The following is a 21,153-nucleotide window of genomic DNA, read 5'->3' as shown; positions in this document are numbered from 1 at the left end:
TACTGCAGCTGCTGACTTTTAATAATTGGACCCTTACTTGTCCCAGGGTCCAACGATGCGGGGGATCGAAGCCACGCTCGTCTCGCTCTCCGTTAGGCGGCACCGGCATTGTAACTGTGGGTGCCCGGCTGTGATTTCACAGCCGAGCACCCGCTGCGCGTGCGCGAGCGGCGCCGCGCACCTTGATTGGCCGTGCAATCATCTGGGACCTGTCACGTGTCCCAGATGATTGACTAGAGGGAGGGGGGCAGAGCTGAGCCCTTCCTGCGCTGAGGGGAAGTGACATCACGAGCCCAGGCAATGAAGGAGGCAGACTATGAGGGACCACCTAGCAACAGCCATTTAGAGATGAGTAAAAAAAAAATCCAAATTTTTATTTTTTTTAGGCACATACATGATTTTTTTTTTTTTTAGGATGGAACGCCACTTTAATGTGTCGTTTTTTGTACAATTTTCGTAAGAGAAAAAAAATCAGAAACGAAAGACCACACATGATCAGAGACAATAAACAAGACGAGAATTTTCATACATTATTTCCTTCTTGCTGTGAAACGATCAATCGCCCCGATTTTCTTATAATGTGTACCCCAACCAACACCCTCTAACCAAAATGAAAAGAGTTTAGCCTATAGTTCTACTTTGCTATAAAAAGAAAGAATCCATTCCTCAGCAGGATGCTCATCCTTGTACACAGGCACAACACACACAGTAAATAAAATGATACAATCATCTAGATCTGTAATAGAATTAACAAAAGAGAACAAAGGAGGAGATCCCGAGCGTGAGCGCGCACGGCGGCGATGATCGGGAGCGCGCGGCCGCTGTGCAGAGACATAACAGAGGGTGTGGGCGGAGCCTGTGAGGCGTCCATCTTCGGAGCTGACAGTTGGCTGCTTTCCTGGCCGCGGTGGTACATTGGGGGAGCTGGACGGTATTGTTTGTGGTCAGGGGGAAGCGGGCTCGTCATGTCGGAGCCCGGGGAGGGTGTGTGCAGAGCCCGGAGGAGAGGAAGGAAGAATAAAGTCCGAGCTTCTGCTTTCCCTAGCCGTCTGTATCATCAGAAGAGGTCAGCGGAGAATACCGCCAGTGGGGGCCCCGAGGAGCCCCAGCCTGCCAGAGCGGCTCAGTACAGGCAGCTCCGGAGAGAGGTGAGGCTCCTCACTGTATGGGGGAGATTAGTCTATGCATCCTCCCTGCACTGCAAGGGTTAAACTGAACACCAATCATGGGTGGGATTTGTATGACAGCAGGGACCCTATTGGTCTGTTCTGTGACAAGCCCCTCCCCTGACTGTCAGTGCTTAGGTAAACCAAACTGTGCATGTGCAGCTCATGGTACAGGACCTGATTTTCCCCCTTTTGTAAACAATGCATTAAGGTGAAAAATCTCCTGTGATGCAGCAAGCGAGGGGGAGGAGCACACCAGTTCCAGCGGGTGTCTTGGGTCCTGATTGGATAGATTGACGGCAGAGCAGTCAATGGCTTCGGTTGCTGTTGTCAATCAAATCCAATGACACAGAGGGAGTGCGAGTCCTGCTGTCTGTGTCAATGGATGCAAGACATGGGAGCGCATCCGCATGAGTGCCCCCAAGAAAGCACTTCTCCATGGGGAGGAGCCAGGAGTGCCGCTAGGGGACTCCAGAAGAGGAGGATCGGGGGCTCCTCTGTGCAAAACCAACTGCACAGAGGAGGTAAGTATGACAGGTTTGTTTAAAACAACAAAAAAACCTTTAATGACCAGGATATTTTTTGCGATTTGGCACTGCGTCGGTTTAACTGACAATTATGTAGTCATGCGATGCTGTACCCAAACAAAATAGATGTTTGCTTTTTTTTTTTTTTTTTTTTTTTTACACCACAAATAGAAATTTCTTTTGATGGTATTTGATCACCTCCTGTGGTTTTTATTTTTTGGGCAAAAAACAATTTGGGGAAAAGGAAAAAATTTTTTTTTAATTTTTGCTATAATATCCCCCCAAAAATAAAAATACTTTTCTTCCTCAGTTAGTAGATATATATATATATATATATATATATATATATATATATATATATATATATAATATTATTATTATTTCTGCAGAACTGCGACATTCACCAGATCGGACACACTTGACACTTATTTGTGACCATTTATATAGTGATCAGTGCTATAAAAATGCACTGATTACTGTGTAAATGACACTGGCAGGGAAGGGGTTAACACTATTGGTGATCAAAGGGTTAAATGTTGCCTAGGGAGGTGCTTTTTATCTGTGAGGGGAGTGGACTGACAGGGTGTAGAGGGATTGCTGTTCCTAATCACTAGGAACAGCAGATCTCTCCCTACTCCCCTGTCAGAACAGGGATCTGTTTGTTTACACTGACAGATCCGTTCTGGCTCCGTGGAGTGATCCTGGGTCACCAGCAGACTTCGAGGCCACCCGCTGATTGGCTCCCCCGCTAGCGAATGGGCACGTGTGCGCACCCACAGATTGCCGTGTACGCGCCCTACGTAGAATGATGGCGATTTGCGCAGGAGAGCCAACCTGCCGCAGTTATGTCTCATTCACATGGGGTGATTACATGCGTGCCCTGTGCAGGTCCATGTTTTGCTGGCATGTTGAAATGCAGGTGTTGCATGCCTCTCATAGACGTCTATTAGGACACAGCCACTGCCCCCAATATGAAATCGGTGCGCCTATTGTTAAAAGTATGACTGTGCACAAAGCAAGGTCCATAGAGACAAGGATGAGCGAGTTTTGGGTGGCCTGCACAGAGTTCAACCCGATAGGATAAGTTTGGGATGAATTAGAGTGGAGACTGCGAGCTTCACCTTCTCATCCAACAACAGTACCTGACCTCACAAATGCACTTCTGGAAGAACAGTCAAACATTCCTATAGACACACTCCTTAAAGGGGTTGTAAAGGTAAATGTTTTTTCACCTTAATGCATTCTATGCATTAAGGTGAAAAAACATCTCACACTGCCGGCGCCCCCAGTCCCCCCATTTTACTTACCTGACCCCTCGAAAATCCCGCGCTCGCCCCCGCCGTCCTCTTCGCCGCTCAGCCTGGCCGCTGATTGGCTGGAGTGGATGGATTGAAAGCAGCGCAGCCATTGGCTCGCGCTGCTGTCAATCACATCCAATGACGCAGCGCGCCGGGGGGCGGGGCCTTGTGATACAGCGAGCGGCTATAGCCGCCGGCTGTATCACGGGAGCGCGCCCGCAGTGCTTCTCACCAATGCGAGGGAGCTCGCATTAACGTGAGAAGCACCTGCGGGAAGAAGCAGAGACAGCCGCCGAGGGACCCCAGAAGAGCAGGTTCGGGGCCACTCTGTGCAAAACGAGCTGCACAGTGGAGGTAAGTATGACATGTTTGTTATTTTAAAAAAATAAAAAATTTTACTTTACAACCCCTTTAGCCTTGTGGACAGCCTTCCCAGAAGAGTTGAAGCTAGTATAGCTGCAAAGGGTGGGCCAACTCAATATGAAACCCTACAGACTAAGACTGGGACTCCATTAAAGTTCATGTAAAGGCAGGTGTCCCAATACTTTTGGTAATCTAGTGTATGTATCTCCGTGTCAGCAAAACATGGGCATGCATGTTATTTCTCTGTGTGAATGATGTAACTCCCATGCGTGTGAGTGATGTCATTGTGAAAACGTGGCTTTAGAGTTGGAAGCTAGAACAGAGACCAGGAGAAGATGGCGGCACCCATGACTGACAGGAGACCTTGTAAAGCTGGAAGGGATCGCTTGCTAGGTAACTGTGCCTTAGTCCTGGTTCACACCAGTGCAACTTTGAAATTCTGAGAAAAATGTTTATATATATATATATATATATATATTTTTTTTTTTTGCCGTGCATCAGTCAGTGCAATTTGCACTGATGATTTGATTGCGACTTCATTTCACAGAAGTCTATGCAAGTCACAATTAAATTGTCAAAAGTAGTGCAGGAACTGTTTTTAGAATAGCTGCGACATGAACTGTTCCATTGCTGAAACTGGGTTGCGACATGTCATGCAATTTGGAACTGTCAATTCGCATGACAAGTCACACCAGTGTGAATGGGGGCAAAATGGGCTAATACACAGTGCATACTAGTACATTATGGCTAAGGCTCCATTGGCACTAGTGCATTTCCAAATGCGACTTGAGTCGCACAGAATTGCATGACAATGGAGATCACATTGTGTTCAGTGGTCCCCATTGACATCAGTGCAATTCAGCATGGTAGTAGCTTTTGAAAAGGTTCCTGTAGTACTTTGGTGTAATTCCAGCATGATTTTGTCCCCATAGAATATGCAAAACTGAACCCAAGTTGCATCTGAACAGCACTATATAATCGCACTGAAATTCTGATCATAATCAGATTGTGCTTCTGATATGCACTCGCCAACACGTACTCACCGGACACTTTATTAGGTACACCTTGCTAGTACCGGGTTGGACCCACTCTTGCCTTCGGAACTGCCTTAAAGTGGAGTTCCAGACGTTTTTCTGTTTATTAAAAGTCAGCAGATACACTAGATATTCTCTGTAAACCCTGGAGATGGTTGTGCCTGAAAATCCCAGTAGATCAGCAGGTTTGAAATGCTCAGACCAGTCCGTCTCGTACCAACAGGTTCAGTTGTATTAACACCACATCCCGGAAAAGTAAATAGAAAAACCAAGCACAAACAGAAATGAGATTTTTAGGTGTTGAGTCCTTCTCACAAAATACACTTCCAAACACATATATGAATAAAAGCAATCCTTTTTATTACATCAGCAATCATGTTAAATTGAGTTTGGGTACAACCCCCTTAAGCACTTAAGCCTCGGACCATTTTGCTGGCCAAAGACCAGACTACTTTTTGCGATTTGGCACTGCGTCGCTTTAACTGACAATTGCACAGTTGTGCGACGTGGCTCCAAAACAAAATTGACGTTTTGTTTTTGTTTTTTCCCCTGCAAATGGCGCTTTCTTTTGGTGGTATTTGATCACCCAGCGATTTTATTTTTTTTTTTTTTTTTTTTTTTTTTTTTTTTTTTCGCTATAAACAAAAAAAGTAACAATTTTGAAAAAAACGCATTACTTTTTACTTTTTGCTATAATAAATCTCCCCCAAAAAAGTAAACTTTTTTTCCTCAGTTTAGGCCGATACATATTCTACATATTTTTGTTAAAAAAAATCACAACAAGCGATTATTGATTGGTTTGCGCAAAAGTTATAGTATTTACAAAATAGGGGATAGTTTTATGGCTTTTTTTTTTTTTTTTTTTTTTTTTACTTTTTTTTTTCTTTACCTGACTGCAACCTTATGGCGGACACATCGGATATTTTTGACACATGTTTGGGGCCATTGTCATTTATACAGTGATCAGTGCTATACAAATGCAGTGATTCCTGTGTAAATGACACTGGCAGTGTAGGGGTTAAGTGTGTCCTGGGGCATGTTTCTAAGTGTGGGGGGGGGGGGGGGCATGGCTGTGTGTGACACGTCACTGATCTCTGCTCCGATCACAGGGAGTAGAGATCAGTGACACGGTCACTAGGCAGAACAGGGAGATGCTTGTTTACATTAGCATCTCCCCGTGAGGCAATTGCTGGTATCCCCGTGGCAATTGAGTCCACAGAACCCGCGATCCAACTCACGGAGGGCCCGGCGTACACGTGATGGCATGGCGGCAAATTTAAAGGGACGTACCTGTACACCCATTTGCCTGTCCGTGCCATTCTGCCGACTTGCATCGGTGTGCGTTGGTCAGAAAGTGGTTAAACACCGTATATAGTGGTAAATGGCATTCACACACAACTTAACAGTACCCCAGAGAGGCACCTCCATATATTGCAAGTACAGTGCATCCGGAAAGTATTCACAGCGTTTCACTTTTTCCACATTTTGTTATGCTAAAGCCTTATTCCAAAATGGATTAAATTCATTATTTTACTAATTTCTACAAACAATATCCCATAATGACAACATGAAAGAAGTTTGTTTGAAATCATTGCAAATTTATTAAAAGTTTAAATAAATAATTTTTTTATGTACATACGTTTTCAAAGCGTTTACCATGAAACTCAAAATTGAGCTCAGGTGCATCCTGTTTCCACAGGTCATCGTTGAGTCCACTTTTGGTAATTTTTTCTGTTGATTGGACATGATTTGGAAAGGCGTACACCTGTCTATATAAGGTCCCACAGGTAACAGGGCATGTCAGAGCACAAACCAAGCCATTGAATTGTCTGTAGACCTCAGACAGGATTGTACCGAGGCACATCTGCAGAAGAGTACAGAAAAATTTCTGCAGCATTGAAGCTTCCAATGAGCACAGTGGCCTTCATCATCCGTAAATGGAAGAAGTTTGGAACCACCAGGACTTTTTCTAGAAGGGACTGCCCACCCAAACTGAGTGATCAGGGGAGAGGGGCCTTAGTCGGGGAGGTGACCAAGAACCCTATGGTCACATTGACAGAGCTACAGCGTTTTCTCTGTGGAGAAGGAAGAACCTTCCAGAAGAACAACCATCTCTGCAGCACTCCACCAATGAGGCCTGTATGGTAGAGTGGCCAGACAGAAGCCACTCCTCTGTAAAAAGGCACATGACAGCCCACCTGGCATTTGCCAAAAGGCACCTGAAGGACTCTCAGACCATTGGAAACAAAATTCCCTGGTCTGATGAAACAAATATTGAACTCTTTGGCCTGAATGGCAAGAGTCATGTTTGGAGGAAACCAGGCACCGCTAATCACCTGGCCAATACCATCCCTACAGTGAAGCATGGTGGTGGTGGCATCACGCTGTGGGGATGTTATTCAGCATCGGGATCAAGGGAAAGATGAATGCATGTTGCTGTAGAGACATCCTTGATGAAAACCTGCTCCAGAGCGCTCTGGACCTCAGACTGGGACGAAGGTTCATCTTCCAACAGGACGAAGGTTCATCTTCCAACAGGACAACAACCTTAAGCACGCAGGGAAGATAACAATTTGGAGTAAGGCTATATCATAACAAAATGTGGAAAAAGTGAAGGCGCTGCAAATACTTTACAGATGCATTGTAGATGCCTTTTAGACGCTATACAGAAATATAAATACAGAATGGTCTCTATTGGTCGTCCATGCACTATAGAACACTGTGCAGGGACACCAAAAAATTATGTGATATAAAGTGCACATGTATTAGAGGGGTGCGACTACCCAACACATTTTACACTATCAGATTTTTCAGAGGTTCGTGGGGTGCCGTTGGATATGGTTGCTGAGGAAGGAAAAAAAAATAGTGTGTGTGTGTGTGTACAGTATCTCACTAAAGTGGATACACCCTCACATCTTTGTAAATTATTTTATTATATCTTTTAATTTGATTACATTGTAGCAAAGTGTAATTTCTTCAGTGTTGCGTAGCGAGTGTACAGCTTGTATAACAGTGTAAATTTGCTGTCCCCTAAAAATAACTCAACACACAGCCATTAATGTCTAAACTGCTGGCAACAAAAGTAAGTACACTTTGTCCAAAAAATTTTCAATATTGTGTGGCCACCATTATTTTCCAGCACTGCCTTAACCCTCTTGGGCATTGCGTTCACCAGAGCTTCACAGGTTGGCACTGGAGTTCTCTTCCACTTCTCCACGACATCGTGGAGCTGGTGGATGTTAGAGACCTTGTGTTCTTCCACCTTTCATTTGAGAATGCTGACAGATACACAATAGGGTTTAGGTCTGGAGACATGCTTGGCCAGTCGATCAACTTTACCCTCAGCTTCATTAGCAAGGCAGTGGTCGTCTTGGAGGTGAGTTTGGGATCGTTATCATGTTGGAATACTGCCCTGTGGCCAAGTCTCTGAAGGGAGGGGATCATGCTCTGCTTCAGTATGTCACAGTACATATGTATATAGGGGCTCCTGCGCTATATGTAAAAACGGTTAAATTAAAAAGGCACAAGTCTATTCTAATAGGTGCAGCAAACACTTTGTGAGTTGGCTCTCATTAATGTACAGACTGAAAGGAGGGGGTGTGTTGCGCTTCCTATATTAAAGTCCAATAGTGGGATATCACAAAAAACAATCCATATTTCAATACTATCATAGAAACAGCAAAAAGTGCAATCGTGCTTGAACAAACAAAAACTAGTGGATCAAAGTGCGTCTGTGCATAGTATATAGAAAATGTGTGCATAACATTAGATATATAAAAATATTACGTAAATAATATAAGTGGCACCAACAATGGTGCTGTGATGAAAACAAGTGCATGTAACCGAAGATTAATATAAGTGAAATACACTAGCAAACCAATAAATAAAAACAGCAGTAGCAAAAAAAAAAAATAGAACAAATAGCAGCAGCGACGATTATATCTGATCAAAGTGACCCATACATATTCCAATCGTGAAAACTGCAGTGTAATAACACCATCAAATAGTGAAGTGCAGAATGTGCCAAGCCAACTCTCTTCCGTACGGGTGGTTTTCTGTGTAAATGCTGATCACACTAGGTAATTACCTTACTGCTGTAAGGTATACAGCAAAGAAATAGCCTTTTTAAAGGAACATCAGGAGATGGATGGAGTGGGGACTTCACATTTCTCTAGCGTCACCATATATCATCCGATTCCTCCGTGAGTACTAGCAACATGTATACTCAAGGGCTAGACAAAAGAAATCCACCATAGTGTAGTATGTTAAAAAATTAACGGCTTTATTAAACAAAAAGTAAAACTACTCACAAAGGTGGATAATGGCAGAGTGCACAGCAAACAGACCAGCGAATGTATCGCTCGCGTGTAAACATCACTTCCGGTCTCCTACGCGTTACGTCATACAATGACTTCAACTGGGATGGTTGAAGTCATTGTATGACGTAACACGTAGGAGACCGGAAGTGATGTTTACACGCGAGCGATACATTCGCTGGTCTGTTTGCTGTGCACTCTGCCATTATCCACCTTTGTGAGTAGTTTTACTTTTTGTTTAATAAAGCCGTTAATTTTTTGATCCACTAGTTTTTGTTTGTTCAAGCACGATTGCACTTTTTGCTGTTTCTATGATAGTATTGAAATATGGATTGTTTTTTGTGATAGCCCACTATTGGACTTTAATATAGGAAGCGCAACACACCCCCTCCTTTCTTTTTATGTCACAGTACATGTTGGCGTTCATGTTTCCCTCAATGAACTGTAGCTCCCCAGTGCCAGCAGCACACATGCAGCCCCAGAAAATTACACTCCCACCACCATGCTTGACTGTAGGCAAGACACACTTGTCTTTGTACTCCTCACCTGGTTGCCACCACATACGCTTGACCCCATCTGAACCAAATGAGTTTATCTTGGTCTCATCAGACCACAGGACATGGTTCCGGTAATCTACATCCTTAGTCTGCTTGTCTTCAGCAAACTGTTTGCGGGCTTTCTTGTGCATCATCTTTTGAAGAGGCTTCCTTCTGGAACGACAGCCATGCAGACCAATTTGATGCGGTGGGCGGCGTATGATCTGAGCACTGACAGGCTGACCCCATCCCTTCAACCTCTGCAGAAATGCTGGTAGCACTCGTATGTCTATTTCCCAAAGACAGCCTCTGGATATGACGCTAAGCATATGCGCTCAACTTTGGTCAACTATGAGGCCTGTTCTGAGTTAAACCTGTCCTGTTAAACCAATGTATGGTCTTGGCCACCATGCTGCAGCTTAGTTTCAGGGTCTTGGCAATCTTCTTATAGCCTAGGCCAGTGATGGCGAACCTTGGCACCCCAGATGTTTTGGAACTACATTTCCCATGATGCTCAAGTACCCTGCAGAGTGCATGGGCATCATGGGAAATGTAGTTCCAAAACATCTGGGGTGCCAAGGTTCGCCATAACTGGCCTAGGCCATCTTTATGTAGGGCAAAAATATATTATTTTTTTTTGTCAGATCTTCAGAGTTATTTGCCATGAGATGCCATGTTGAACTTCCAGTGACAAGTATGAGAGCGATTAACACCAAATTTAACATACCTGCTCCCCATTCACACCTGAGACCCTGTAACACTAAGTTGCATGACACCAGGGAGGGAAAATGGCTAAGTGGGCCCAACTTGGACATTTTCACTTGGGTGTACTTTTGTTGCCAGCGGTTTATACCTTAATGGCTGAGTTATGGCTGACAGGGGTCAAACAAATTATTAAATGGATGTAAATTTTACATCATATTGATTTACGTGTGTTCTCTCGCTGTCAAAGAAATGCCCCCCAAAAAGGGCTTGTGATAACTGGTCTGGTGTGTATCTGCAGGCATGGAAGGCACCAGTTGGAAAAGGGAGGGAGGTGGTGTCCAGGAGTCCGACCTGGGAATCAAAAAAAAGTGACCAAAGGGGAAGGCCCTTGCCTATTCATCCAGCAGGGACCTGTGTAAAACGATGGAGAATGACGCTATAAAGGGATCCTATATGGGCTAAGATGACAGCAAATAGCTGGCATGTGAATATAATTACCTGCACAATGGAGAAAGTAAGGATTCAGACTACAACTAGTGTATAAGTGTCAATAAAACAAAAAGTGAGAACGCCATCCCTAAATGCTTCATGAAACTTGGCTGAATAAGCACAGGCAGCCAAACATGCTGTTTAATAGTAGTAGTGCAAGGTTCCATAAGCACTACTAGGGAAATACCAACCCCTAGGTGTGCAAATGGCAGGAATTATATAGGGAACATGGTACCTCTTTTTTGTCACACAAATACAAACAAAAGCATGAGAATGTCTAAACATTTGTAATTGCAACAATTTTCTCATTGAAGTGGTGCATTATCTGACAGAAATGCAGGGGTGCCAATATCTTTGGCCATGACTGCTGAGCATGTATATGTGATCTAGATATCTCTCTAACATTTTGTACACTGTGTTGATGTGCCTGATATGCTTGGCTAGGTTGACTTTAAAATATTAGCTGCCTGGCTGTTATGCTGATGAAAAATCTTCAATACTGCAAATTAAGTGCTGGTTTGCACTATATGGTGCAGGAACTGCATGTGATTTTTGAACAAATCACACATTCCTGTACAAATCTAATTCTTCATTAGTGCGATTTGAGCCATCATTCTGTGTGGCTCAAATCGCGCTGGACCCTTATTTATTTTTTTCCGCACTAGAATCAATTTGCATATTTTTTTTTTATTTATGCAAATTCGCAGCAGACAAGTGTGAACTGGCAAGCGTTCTGACTGCACTGGTGGCAAGCTTGTTCTGGGTCAAGGACTCAAATTAGGGAAAGCAGAAAAGGCCATGTAGTTGGGTTCCATTGATGATATCATTCTCAATATTCTATGTATTTTTCTCTATACAGGTTTCCAGTTATAGACCATGGATAAGCCAGCTTTGCCAATGCTTAGCAGGTCAATATCCTAAGAGGTGGATTTGACTAAAATGCCATATACACAGCCGAATATCGGCAGCATATTGAACCTGCTGACATTCGGCCTGTGTGTACGGCAGCTGGCCTGACTGAAGCATGGGGCATGATGAAAAATGGTCCGCCAACCGCCATCTGCTTGGTGCTTTCAGCCAATGGCTGAGAGCACTAACTGGTGTGTTCTGACGGGGACCATACCCCTGTCAGAGCACAATGGCTCAGCAGGGGAGATCGCTGTACTAACATGAGATCAATGGTACAGAATCCACCCCCCCCCCCAGATGCAATGGTGAGGATACACCAGAGTCTGGTCTCCTCTAGTAGTCCTCTGTGTGTTTTTGTATGGGGACATCATCCAAAAAAAAAAAAAAAAAATCTTAAAACAAATCTCTGTGCCTGAAACCAGTTATGCAACTTTGGCATGTGTTAGTAAAACTAACATAAACTGGGTAGATGCAGGACCTTGTAAACTGACAGCAACCTAAAAAGGACATCAATGCAGCCATCGCATCTAAGAATTGGTAAACTGCATTATAAAGAAGTACAGCCAAAGCTGGTTTGGTTGTACTTCTCCTGTGGATGACAGGAATGCAGTTTGTTCTGCACTCCCGTGACCCATTTTCATCTGACAGTGCCAGCACCCAGAAGCCTGAGTGGCCACCTGGCTCAGCCACTCCTGCCACAGCCCAGTGCTCCAGTGAGTGCGGGGGGGCTCAGAGCAGAGAGCCAGTGACTGACGAGCACCGGCTCTCTACTTACGGAGAACTGAGCGATCAGCTATGTTTGATCGCTCTGTTCGCAGTCTTAGCCCATGTTCACACTGAGGGCGGGTTTCAAATCATGCTAGTTCAGCTGAACTTTCACAATTTCAAACTGCCATTTCAGTCTGACTTCGGGGGGCGATTTGACAAACATCTGTGCGGGTTCATGCGCAGATGCCTATTGAAATCATCCCTGAAGTCACCAAGTAGTGCAGAAACTACTTTTGGGGATCGGTGCGGTGTCCCACCTTTTTTGCCTTTGCCGGGCAATAAGCTCTGATTTGGCATGCGATTTCATGTCAAATCACATGCCAAATCAGCCCAATGTGAACGTGGGCTCAGCCAGCAGAGGCTGATTTTACCTAGGTAAGTAGGATTAAAGGGGGGAAAAAAACTTTTTTTTAAATGTTTTGCTTTTTAGTATAATACTGCTTTTAAGGATATGTAAAGGTTCATTCAAAAAACAAACATGTCATACTTGCCTCCACTGTGTAGTTGGTTTTGCACAGAGTGGCCCCAATCCTCGTCTGGGGTCCCTCAATTGCGCTCCTGGCTCCTCCTCTTCTCCAGTGTCCTATTGGAGAGCCACGCTCCCTTGTCCTGCTGCATCCATTGACAGACAGCAGGACTCGCGCGCACCAAACGCCCCCCCCCCCCGCTCCCACGTCATTAGGTTTGATTGACAGCAGCAGGAGCCATTGGCTGCACTGCTATCAATCTATCCAATCAGGACCCTAGACACCAGATGGAGCTGATGTGCTCATCAGGAAGGGGGTAAATTCTTCTGGGGCTGAAGTGGTTAAGCCTACTGACTCCCTACTTCTCTAGTAAGGGGAAAAATATGCAATGTATCTTTTTCTTCATTCAAGAGCAGAAAAAAACAGGAACCAGTGTAATAGTTTATCGCTGTGATAGCCAAATACAGGCATCAAAGTGATCTTTGATGCCTATCCTCCCACTTCCCAACCGTTGGTACGATCCCTGGAACTTTTGGTGGTGGCTCAGTCTACTGATGGAAGCGTGATACACCATGTTTTCAGTACAAACACAGATCTGCATGTGTGCGTCCCCATGGAAAGCTTCTCATTTCAGTGAGGCCACATATGTCTAAGTTTGTCATCAAAGGGTTAAGAGTGCTAGCCCAGATTTATAGGGACCTATGGGTCTTCCCATGAGGCCACCCAGTAGACCACTAATGCACATAAGTTATATGGTTGTTCTGCTCGCTGAACTGCACCCTTGCATGGGTGAACATTTGTCAAGATGTTCTATTACAATAATTTTTATTGAAATAGGTAGAGTGCTAGCCCATTACAGTAAGTTAGTAGCTGATTGTGTTTCTGGCAGGATCACCAGGCATTTTCTGAACTTTAGTTGTGTTTTTTTTTTTTTTTTTTAAGGGGGAGGGGGGGGTGGAGAGGGAATGTACTTGCGTTTAATTGTTAGACTATTATTTTTTTTTTTTTTTTTTTTTTTTTTTTACCCATGAGTACTGTCTAAAGCTATTATTATATTTGATCATTAATCAATGAATGTATTTTTAATAGGGACTGATGACAAAAGTAAAACCAGAAAAGAAGACTGTAAAATCAGAAAAGAACAATACAACAACTTGTAGTCCAACAGCTCATCGTTGTGAGCAATGGAATATTCACAAACAAAAAAACAAATGTAATGCTCAGCATACAAAGACCAATTCCCCACGAAAAATGGAAAGGCTTCAGACTGATTCTGAGCTTTCCAACAGCGCAGTTCGAAATCCGAAGAAACCCTTAACAAGTGCTGAAAACATCCAGAAAACAAAAAAAGAAATTTGCACAATTGATGAAAAGGAAATCAATTACGCAGGAGCAAAGTTTAGTGACCCACCATCCCCGAGTGTCCTTCCAAAGCCCCCAAGCCACTGGATGGACATGACCATTCAACATTCCGATCAGTGCAAGGAGTTGATGACTTACCACCTTAAAGCCCTGCTGAAAGCCCAGTTGTAATTATTCCACCTATTTGATGCTCTTACAGTACTCTTGCCAATTGTACAAATTTTCCCAGCATTTTGAAAGCGGCTTTTTTTTTTTTCCTTCTGCAAGAACATAAGGGACTTGCATTTTACATTTCTGTATCAATTTTGTATGATTGTGTATATAGTGTACACAGTGTAATATGTGTATATCATTGTTTATACTACAAGTAAATTTAGTTTTGGTATAAAAGGATGTATTTTGACCTTACTAAAGCTAGTTGTTTTTTTATGTAAAGTAAAAATGCTTATGTGCTGTGAAATGAAACCAGAAAGTCCCCTCTCTGAAAACTCCTGTATTAATTATAAGAAAAGTGTGTCATTCCAAACCCAGAAAAGAGATCCTTTTTTTGACATATTGCGATATCTTTATTAGCAGTTTCTGCTACTGATTGTGAAAACCACGTTTACGGCATGAAATCCAAATTCATGTTACTGTCCACTGTCTTTTTTTTGAATGCAGTAAAAACAACAAAAATAAGTCATTTGATGTCTGTACTTTTAAATGAAAGCACAAGAGAAAAATAAATGCCCCCAAATAAATGAATTGGCTAATGTCAAAATAAATAAACTAATTTGGCCTCCCCAAAAAGTGTTGTCCGTGGTGTGTGTGTGTGTTGGGTTTTTATTTTTTTCCCCCATTATGTGGTATGTAGAGGTAACCTGTCATGGGATAAATATAGTGGCTACCATTGATGTGAAAATACTAGGTGTCTGGCTACAGTATATTTGGTCACTGGCCTGGAGAAAGAGAAAACAGAATTCCTGATCTGTGCACTGACTCTATATTTGTTCTGGTGTATTGACTCGCATAAAAGAGTTAAAGCGTCTGTTAACCCCAAAAAAATGGTTTCTGCTACGTTAAAGCATTTTATACAGCACAGTGCTTGTGCTGTGTAATTTGGACCACTGTAACACCAAAAAAATAAAAAAAAACCTGGCTGATCCTACCAGTTTCTCCCCTCCCTTCTGTAAACTGACCATAGTCAGTCAGTTTACTTGCCTCCATCACCCGCAGCCCTGCTTTTCTGTGTCTCCTTTCCTCACCCGACCCGACTGACGGTGCCACCCCATCCTGCTGCAGAAATAACGCATTTCTGTATACTATGCGTTCTGTCTCCTAATACAGTGCCCCCCGTCTGTGTTTTATTTTTTTAATTTCCCCCTTTACCGTATCTCCCGTCGGTCATAGGACCGACCGTATGTCCTCTCCCTCCTCCCGCTGATATCAGCGGGATGCAAGGAGGGAAACCTTGGACCCGCCCACTGCTTCTATCAGATGGGCAGAGAGGATACATGAGCGATGGGATCCGCCGTGAGATATGGTAAAGGATGATTATTATATCTATGTTTTATTTTATTTTTATTTTAAAACAGACAGCGGGCACTGTTAAGATGCAGAATGGATTATGTGCTTTTGTGAAAGTGGAAGTTTGCACATAACTTGATTTAAAAAAAAAAAAAAAAAAAAATAGCAAGGAGCATACATTCCACATTAATAATTATGCTGCCAAATTAATGTGTGTGGTTGTAACGGAACGTCGCACACTCTGCTTGAGTGCTTTCATCATACCACTTCCTCCCAGTCTGAATATAGATATCTGATATTCCAACCGCTCGCAAGCACAAAACAAGACGATACTTGTTTAGTTGCCAAACATGGACTCTTTTATTAGAACCAGGATACAGTCTTATATACGGTAGAAGAAGCAAACCCCCCCCCCCCCCCCCCCCCCCCCCTTCTGCTCATATTATTCTATAAATAAACCTGTAACCAGAAACAGAATTAACATGAGCTAATTGTCTAATCCTTTAGACAGCCTAAATTACCAAGAGACGTGACCTTTTGGACAGACTTGCCATCTTTTTTAGCTCAAAAGACACAATCAACATTATCATCAATCAACCCAGTGATGAGCTTTATGTTCGAGTCAAACTCGCTCTCGACTTGAACATTGGCTGTTCGCCGAACGGTGAACAATTTTGGGTGTTGCGGAACACATCAAAAGTACTCATTTTAAAGGTTCTATATGCATGGTATTGTCATAAAAAGTGTTTGGGGACCTGGGTCCTGCCCCAGGGGACATGTATCAAGGCAAAAAAAAAAGTCTTAAAAATGGCTGTTTTTTTTTCGGTAGCGGAGATTTTAATAATGCTTAACCACCTTCAGACCGGACCATTTTGCTGGTAAATGACCAGAGGTCTTTTTACAATTTGGCACTGCGCTGCTTTAACTGGTAATTGCGCGGTCATACAATGTTGTACCCAAACAAAATTTGCGTCCTTTTCTTCCCACAAATAGAGCTTTCTTTTGATGGTATTTGATTGCCTCTGCGATTTTTATTTTTTGCGATATAAAGTAAAAAGACCGCAAATTTTGAAAAAAAAATGATATTTTCTACTTTTTGTTATTAGAAAAATCCAATAAACTCAATTTTAGTCATACATTTAGGCCAAAATGTATTCAGCCACATGTCTTTGGTAAAAAAAAAGTCAATTGTATATTTATTGGTTTGCGCAAAAGTTGTCACATCTACAAACTAAGGTACGTTTTCTGGAATTTACGCAGCTTTTAGTTTACGACTGCCTATCTCATTTCTTGAGGTGCTAAAATGGCAGGGCAGTACAAAACCCCCCCAAATGACCCCATTTTGGAAAGTAGACACCCTAAGGAAATTGATAAGTGGCATGTTGAGCCCATTGAATATTTTATTTTTTTGCCTCAAGCGATTGAATAATGACAAAAAATATTTTTTTTTTTTTTTTTTTTTACACAAAGTTGTCACTAAATGATATATTGCTCACACATGCTATGGGCATATGTGAAATGACACCCCAAAATAAATTCTGCTGCTTCTCCTGAGTACGGGGATACCACATATGTGGGACTTTTTGGGAGCCTAGCCGCGTACGGGGCCCCGAAAACCAAGCACCGCCTTCAGGCTTTCTAAGGGCGTAAATTTTTGATTTCACTTCTCACTACCTATTACAGTTTTGAAGGCCATAAAATGCCAAGATGGCACAAAACCCCCACAAATGACCCCATTTTAGAAAGTAGACACCCCAAGCTATTTGCTGAGAGGCATGTTGAGTCCATGGAATATTTTATATTTTGCCACAAGTTGCGGGAAAATTACAAACTTTTTTTTTTTATTTTTTTCACAAAGTTGTCACTAAATGATATATTGCTCACGCATGCCATGGGCATATGTGAAATGACACCCCAAAATAAATTCTGCTGCTTCTCCTGAGTACAGGGATACCACATATGTGGGACTTTTTGGGAGCCTAGCCGCGTACGGGGCCCCGAAAACCAAGCACCGCCTTCAGGCTTTCTAAGGGCGTTACAGTTTTGAAGGCCATAAAATGCCAAGATGGCACAAACCCCCCGCCCCCAAATGACCCCATTTTGGAAAGTAGACACCCCTAAATTTAGCGGTACACTAGTGAGACTAGGTAATAAATGGCGGGTGCCCTGAAACTATAAAAAAAATAACTAACCAACCAGCGTCACCTGTAACAGTTATATGGTGATCACTGGTGAAAGGGTTAACTAGGGGGCAATCAGGGGGCTTTATGCGGTAGTATATGGGGGTCCCTGGCGCTATAAAAAGCTGCGGCGAACCTAAATACCTACCTGCCTAACTAGCGTCACCTGTGACACTAATACAGTGATCAGAAAAACGATCGCTTATTAGGCTGGGTTCACACTGGAGCGATGTGGGAACGCCACGAATGCGCGGCGGGTTCCCGCATCACATGCCTCCCGGCGGCAGTTCACACTGCCCTATGCGAACTGCTGGGAGTGTCAGTGAAATGTTAATGACACCCCCAGATCAGTTCGCATATCGCAGTGCGATCTGCAAACTCGGATCGCATGGTGTGAACACCCATGCGATCCGATTCTGCTGCGGACCAAAAAAAGGGTCCCGTGCGAGTTTGCGGCGGGTGCGGCGGGTGCGACACGAATTCAGCCATACTATCTGTATGGCTGAACTCGAATCGCACAGAGATCGGATGTGATTTGCACTGCAGTGCGGTGCGAATCACATCCGTTCTCATAAACCGCTGCAATGTGAACCCAGCCTTAGTGACACTGGCGACGGGGGGTGATCACGGGGTTAAACCTTTATTGGGGGGGTTAGGGGGGTACCTTAGAACTAAAGGGGGCTAACCCTAACTGCCCTAACAGTTATTACAGTCACAAATGACACCCGCCGGGTGATCAGGGGGTTAAACCTTTATTAGGTAATAAATGGCGGGTGCCCTGAAACTATAAAAAAATAACTAACCAACCAGCGTCACCTGTAACAGTTATATGGTGATCACTGGTGAAATCAGGGGGCTTTATGCGGTATCAGCGATCAGAAAAATGATCGCTTATTAGGCTGGGTTCACACTGGAGCGATACGGGAACGCCATGAATCCGCGGCGGGTTCCCGCATCGCATGCCTCCCGGCGGCAGTTCACACTGCCCTATGCGAACTGCTGGGACTGTCAGTGAAATGTTAGTGACACCCCCAGATCAGTTCGCATATCGCAGTGCGATCTGCAAACTCGGATCGCATGGTGTGAACACCCATGCGATCCGATTCTGCTGCGGGCCAAAAAAAGGGTCCCGTGCGAATTTGCGGCGGGTGCGACACGAATTCAGCCATACTATCTGTATGGCTGAACTCGAATCGCACAGAGATCGGATGTGATTTGCACTGCAGTGCGGTGCGAATCACATTCGTTCTCATAAACCGCTGCAATGTGAACCCAGCCTTAGTGACACTGGCGAGGGGGGGTGATCACGGGGTTAAACCTTTATTGGGGGGGTTAGGGGGGCACATTAGAACTAAAGGGGGCTAACCCTAACTGCCCTAACAGTTATTACAGTCACAAATGACACCAATGCAAAAAAAAAAAGCAATTGGTGTCACTGTGACTGGGGGGGCAGGGGTAATTGGGGGGTGATCGGGGGGTAAAGGGGGGGTGTGAGTGTGCCTGGCATGTTCTACTGTGTAGTGTAGTGCTTGTGCAACTCACCGATGCTCTCTCCTCGGTGCCGGAACGAAAAATACCAACACGGAGGAGAGAATACATCACTTCCTCTCCTGTGTTTACATTACAGGAGAGGAAGTGATGTCACGGGACATTTTCATTCGTCGGGAGTGATCGCGAGGGGGTGGCCATGAATGAATGGCCGTCCCCTCGTCCGGGATTGCTCCCGAACGAATACCGACCGCCGCAGGCACCGGGCGGGGGCCCGATCAGGCCCCCGACCGGCGGGCAGGCAAGGACGTACATGTAAGCCCTTATGCCTGCCCGTGCCATTCTGTCGACGTACATCGTCGTGCGGCGGTCGGCAAGTGGTTAAAGTGAAACAAAAGTGTAGTAATATTCCTTAAAATTTCATACCTGGGGGTGTCTTTAGTATGCATGTTCTCGTGTTTAGAACAGTCTGACAGCAAAATTACATTTCTAAAGGGAAAAAAAGTGATGAGCTGTCTGTCCACAATACACATAAAAGGTCATTGATAAAAACGGCATGGGGATTTCCCCACAGGGGAACCCGAACCAAAATTTAAGAAATAAATAAATGCGTGGGGTCCCCCTAAATTCCAGGCCCTTCAGATCTGGTATGGATATTAAGGGGAACCCCACCCCACAATGTAAAAAAAATGGCGTGGGGGTCCCCTTCAGGTCTGGTATGGATTTTAAAGGGAACCAAAAATCCATACTAGACCCTTATCCGAGCATGCAACCTGGCAGGCCGCAGGAAAAGACGGGGGGCAAGAGAGCGCCCCCCCCTCCTGAACCGTACCAGGCCACATGCCCTCAACATTGGGAGGGTGCTTTGAGGTAGCCTCTCAAAGCCCCTTTGTCCCCATGTTGATGGGGAGAAGGGCCTCATCCCCACAACCCTTGCCCGGTGGTTGTATGGGTCTGCGGGCGGGGGGCTTATCGGAATCTGGAAGCCCCCTTTAACAAGGGGGCCCCCAGATCCCCCCCCCCCCGTGTGAATTGGTAATGGGGTACAAATGTACCCCTACCATTTCACAAAAAAAGTGCTAAAGGGGGCTTACAGATTCCGATAACCCCCCCGCAGACCCCCATAACCACCGGGCAAGGGTTGTGGGGATGAGTCCCTTCTCCCCATCAACATGGGGACAAGGTGCTTTGAGGGGCTACTTCAAAGCACCCTCCCAATGTTGAGGGCATTTGGCCTGGTACGGTTCAGGAGGGGGGCACGCGCTCTCTCGTCCCCCCTCTTTTCCTGTGGCCTGCCAGGTTGCGTGCTCGGATCAGGGTCTGGTATGGATTTTTTGGGGGAATCCACGCCATTTAAAAAAAAAATAAAAAATTGGTGCGGGGTTCCCCTTAAAATCCATACCAGACTTGAAGGGCCTGACAATTCATTATAGCCACGAGTAGTTTTAAATTACTTTTTTTTTTTTCCCCTTTAGAAATGTAATTTTGCTGTCAGACTGTTCTACACATGGGAAACATACACCCCTTTACAGTCATACTATAGACACTCCCCCAGGTACGAAATAAAAAAATTAAAGGAATATTACACTTTTATTGTTTCACTTTAAGCATTATTAAAATCACTGCACCCGAAAAAACTTCAGTTTTTAAAACTTTTTTTTTTTGCATTGATACATGTCCCTTGGGGCAGGACCCAGGTCCCCAAACACTTTTTATGACAATACCATGCATACAAGCCTTTAAAATTAGCACTTTTGAATATTCATGTTCGCGTTCCATAGATTTTAACGGTGTTTGCGTGTTCGAACAAATTTTTTGCCTGTTCGCATGTTCTGGTGCGAACCGAACGGTGGGGTGTTTGGCTCATCCCTACACAGAACTCCTTCATACAATAGCAAGGTTAATCTGGTTAACAAACAACAATGGGTGAAAGACTCTTAGAAGCTGTGGCAAGCCAGACTAGACTCATTTACATTATAGAAGACAACAGACTGGAGTTGATGACATTAGCATCTAACAGTACGTGTCCCAACAATATG

The 21,153-nt window shown here is 44.1% G+C and overlaps 1 protein-coding gene across 1 annotated transcript; it reads left to right on the top strand.

Moving 5' to 3' along the window:
- Positions 1–836: 836 nt before the first annotated feature.
- Positions 837–14,729, top strand: PNRC1 (proline rich nuclear receptor coactivator 1). Its single transcript, XM_077487268.1, has 2 exons — positions 837–1,148; positions 13,668–14,729. Exons 1-2 carry the CDS (start codon positions 966–968, stop codon positions 14,109–14,111), a joined length of 627 nt encoding a protein of 208 aa, XP_077343394.1. The 5' UTR covers positions 837–965; the 3' UTR covers positions 14,112–14,729.
- The last annotated feature ends 6,424 nt before the right edge of the window (positions 14,730–21,153 follow it).

Source organism: Lithobates pipiens, unplaced genomic scaffold (assembly GCF_037356315.1).
Source record: "Lithobates pipiens isolate NorthernLeopardFrog02 unplaced genomic scaffold, aLitPip1_a1.2 Scaffold_18, whole genome shotgun sequence".
Lineage (NCBI taxonomy): Eukaryota > Metazoa > Chordata > Amphibia > Anura > Ranidae > Lithobates > Lithobates pipiens.
Note: the sequence above shows the minus strand (reverse complement) of the source record. Positions and strands in the feature narration are given on the sequence as shown.